General features: G+C 34.0%; 1 protein-coding gene across 1 annotated transcript; it reads right to left on the bottom strand.

The window, feature by feature from the left end:
- Positions 1–543: 543 nt before the first annotated feature.
- LOC118491446 lies at positions 544–2,396 on the bottom strand. The gene is made up of 4 exons (XM_035989239.1): positions 2,200–2,396; positions 1,662–2,079; positions 1,139–1,559; positions 544–1,094 (listed from the first exon to the last, which is right to left on the bottom strand). Exons 1-4 carry the CDS (start codon positions 2,394–2,396, stop codon positions 544–546), a joined length of 1,587 nt encoding a protein of 528 aa, XP_035845132.1.
- Between the last annotated feature and the right edge of the window lie 811 nt (positions 2,397–3,207).

Below are 3,207 nucleotides of genomic sequence, written 5' to 3'. Positions count from 1 at the left end.
GCTGTGAACCCAACAGTACTTGTCCGGATCAGCAGTGCTTGACTCAAGGCAGTAGATTGAATCAGCAGGACTTGAGTCTTCATCAGATCTTTAATTGAGCAACAGTTATTGGTCAGCAGTTAGTAAGATCAGCAGATAGGAGGTCATCAGTTGTTGCAATCACTTTCAAGGGGAGAGATATGTATATCAACATCTGCTTATTCAGAATCCACTGAGCTGATCCAGTTTTGGCTTTACATTATCTGTTCCTCTGATAGGGTTCAATCCCAACACTTTCTTCGATTCCATTTGCGATTTTTAGCATTCCATACATAATATCCCGGAAACTGAACATACCTCAATGTCCTGGCAAATTCATCGACTTTATTACAATTCATCATGATCGTTATACACAATACTCTGACCATCTTCACAATGAAAAGCTAATACTTCAACAGCTGGATATCTATAATGTATATCATACATGAATATTCTCTAAGCAGCTTCACAAGCAGAGTTATATCTACAATCAAGGTATGCTTTTATCTCATCTACAGCTACATTCTATTCCGTATTATCCTTGGTGCTATTAGCTTGAAAAACAGAAGCAGTGACTCTATCAGGCCCCTTATTAATATATTTAAACAAATATTTGATAGAACCTGACTGGTTGCACCATTCAACGTTAACGTGGCACTGATACTTTCTGAGCAGGAGAGCATTGTAAGGAACTACAAATCTATTATCAAGTGTCACACCATTCTTTACTACCGTATTACTTGTTTGATGGCGACGATAGACAGGATATCCTTCAGAATCAACACAAGTCTCATCTACATATTTTTTGGGAAACTTTTTAGAACATTTTTGCTGAACCATAAATGGACAAAGTGGGTTGTCTATACCACATGGTCCATGAATCATAAATTGCTTGACAAGCTCATATAATTCAGGATCTCTTTCTTTATCTGGTATCTCAGCAGTAATAACACGATCAATATCAGATGCATTTGGAAATTTGCTTTCAGCACCCAAGAACAAACATATGTGAGCATGTGGGAGTCCACGCTTCTGAAATTCCACTGTATACATAACTGAAATTTTTGAACAGTGGGCTGTTAGATAAACATAATGAGTAAAAAATATAACTAAAGGGTACCTGCTTGTATATCACCAAAGAATTTATGTTTCTTGAAATCTTTTTTAAGATGATCCAATTTACACTTGAATGTTCTAGAGATAATATCCGTTCTGTCTTCAGCATTAAGAGCTTTATCGTGCAAACACCTGTAAATCTCAGGCCAGTTTGGATTACAAGTCACCGTTATGAATAAATCGGGATATCCATCAGACTTGCAAATTGCCATAGCATCCAAGTACTTTTGCATCATATATCTAGAACCACCAGTAAATGATGAAGGTAAAAGTATAGGTTTACCACAACTTAAGGCATTATTCTCTCCACTTTCAACAGTAGCATTCAAGTTCTTAAGATTTTGTACTCTATGTTTAGGTTGTTTTGTCCTTATATAATTCAACCTGGCAGATTCTATCATCGTGTATCCATCAACCAAAAACCGCTGAAATAGTTTTTTCGCATTAACTAACAATGAAAACTGATTCTGTCTATCTTGAATTTTGTAACAAAAGAATTCTCTAATTGTAAGATTGGTTCTAAGTACCTCATCATCAATCGCAATCCCTCTATGTTTAATACCAACTCTATAACCATCTTCCGCATATGGGAAAATAAGTGGATATTGCAAAGCAAGGTAAGAGGGATGAAGCTCATTAATTCTTTGAAGACCACCAGACTTCTTTCTAACAACAATGTCCCGTTTATCAAATGCTCCATCAAAATCACCATGTATTAACGCAACAATTTCTAATGCTGTTGGCAAATTGTGAACTCTTCCATCCTTATCTCTTGTTCCAATAAGCTTCAAGCTTACATCTTGAAACTCATTTTCTTGAAAACAATCTCTTACCATTCTGAAGGATTGGACAAGAGGATTGCAAGAATCCAACATATCTTTAAGACCCTCTATGGTTGTACTATCAAGCTGGTTGTTTCTTGTAGTATTGCATTCTATCTGAGAACTGCCATAAATATAAAATGTTAAAATTTACATTCATTTCAAATGATAATGAATGTAAATATACTGAAAAGCAAAATATATATTCTTAAATGCCACAATTATCATAAAGAAATTACCTTACTGCTTTTTGAGATTTACAACTTCGTTTTGTGAATCATATATGTAAAGCTGGGAGAATTTAGGTTCTTCCCCATCGTCCGGAAGTAGACTACCCATTCGATGATAATTCTGACCTTGTAGTCTAAATACATAAGGACCTTTACCTCTCTGATAACTTTTGTCAACCTTCCCACCAAGAGATGTGAAGGAAAACATCATGTTATATGCTCGAATATTATCCATGAAATTGCGAGACTGTGAGGTACGACTTTTATATAAATGACGTAGTAATGGAAGAGGTGTCGGCGGTCGTGGAAGCTCAACATCTCCATTTGAACAACAAAGAGAATAGGATGTTTTGTTACATTTTTTCTTTCCCCTAAGCATTTCATCTTCCCATAACATTGCATCACATTTAGAACACACAAAGATGGCATCTCAGTGATCAATATAATCTACAGACTTAGTAAATTTATAAGTCAACATAAGTTTTTTACATATTGAAAAGTTAACAAGAATTTACATTCGTATCTTATACCTTTAGAAATTCCATGAATCTTCTTAACCACAGAATCTGGTAACATCTCATCACTCATTTGTAATTCAATTTTAGATATTCCACCTATATTGAAGCTTGTAAAATAAGATATATATATATATATATATATATATATATATATAACAATTCATAAAACTTAAGATTAAACAAATCTTTTGTTTCATAAAATTTAAAACATACAATTTGTAATATCTGATAAGGGAGTCCTCTCAACAAAATTGGATATTTGCTTAGTACTTCCAAAAGGAGTGTGATGGACATTCCTTCTTTCGACATTGTTGGTTGAACCTTGTAAAATAGAACATATGTAAGGATTCCAAAAACATAACATATACATATTTCTTTTAAATTTTGTTTGCAAAACTATAATACATACCACTTGAAGTATTTGAAAATGGAATCCTTTCAATAGAATCAGTTGTTGATGCAGGATGACAACCTCTGTTGTTTCTCTTTTGTTGAAGAACATAC

Source organism: Helianthus annuus, chromosome 4 (assembly GCF_002127325.2).
Source record: "Helianthus annuus cultivar XRQ/B chromosome 4, HanXRQr2.0-SUNRISE, whole genome shotgun sequence".
Taxonomy (NCBI): domain Eukaryota; kingdom Viridiplantae; phylum Streptophyta; class Magnoliopsida; order Asterales; family Asteraceae; genus Helianthus; species Helianthus annuus.
This window is presented reverse-complemented; position numbering and strand designations above follow the sequence as displayed.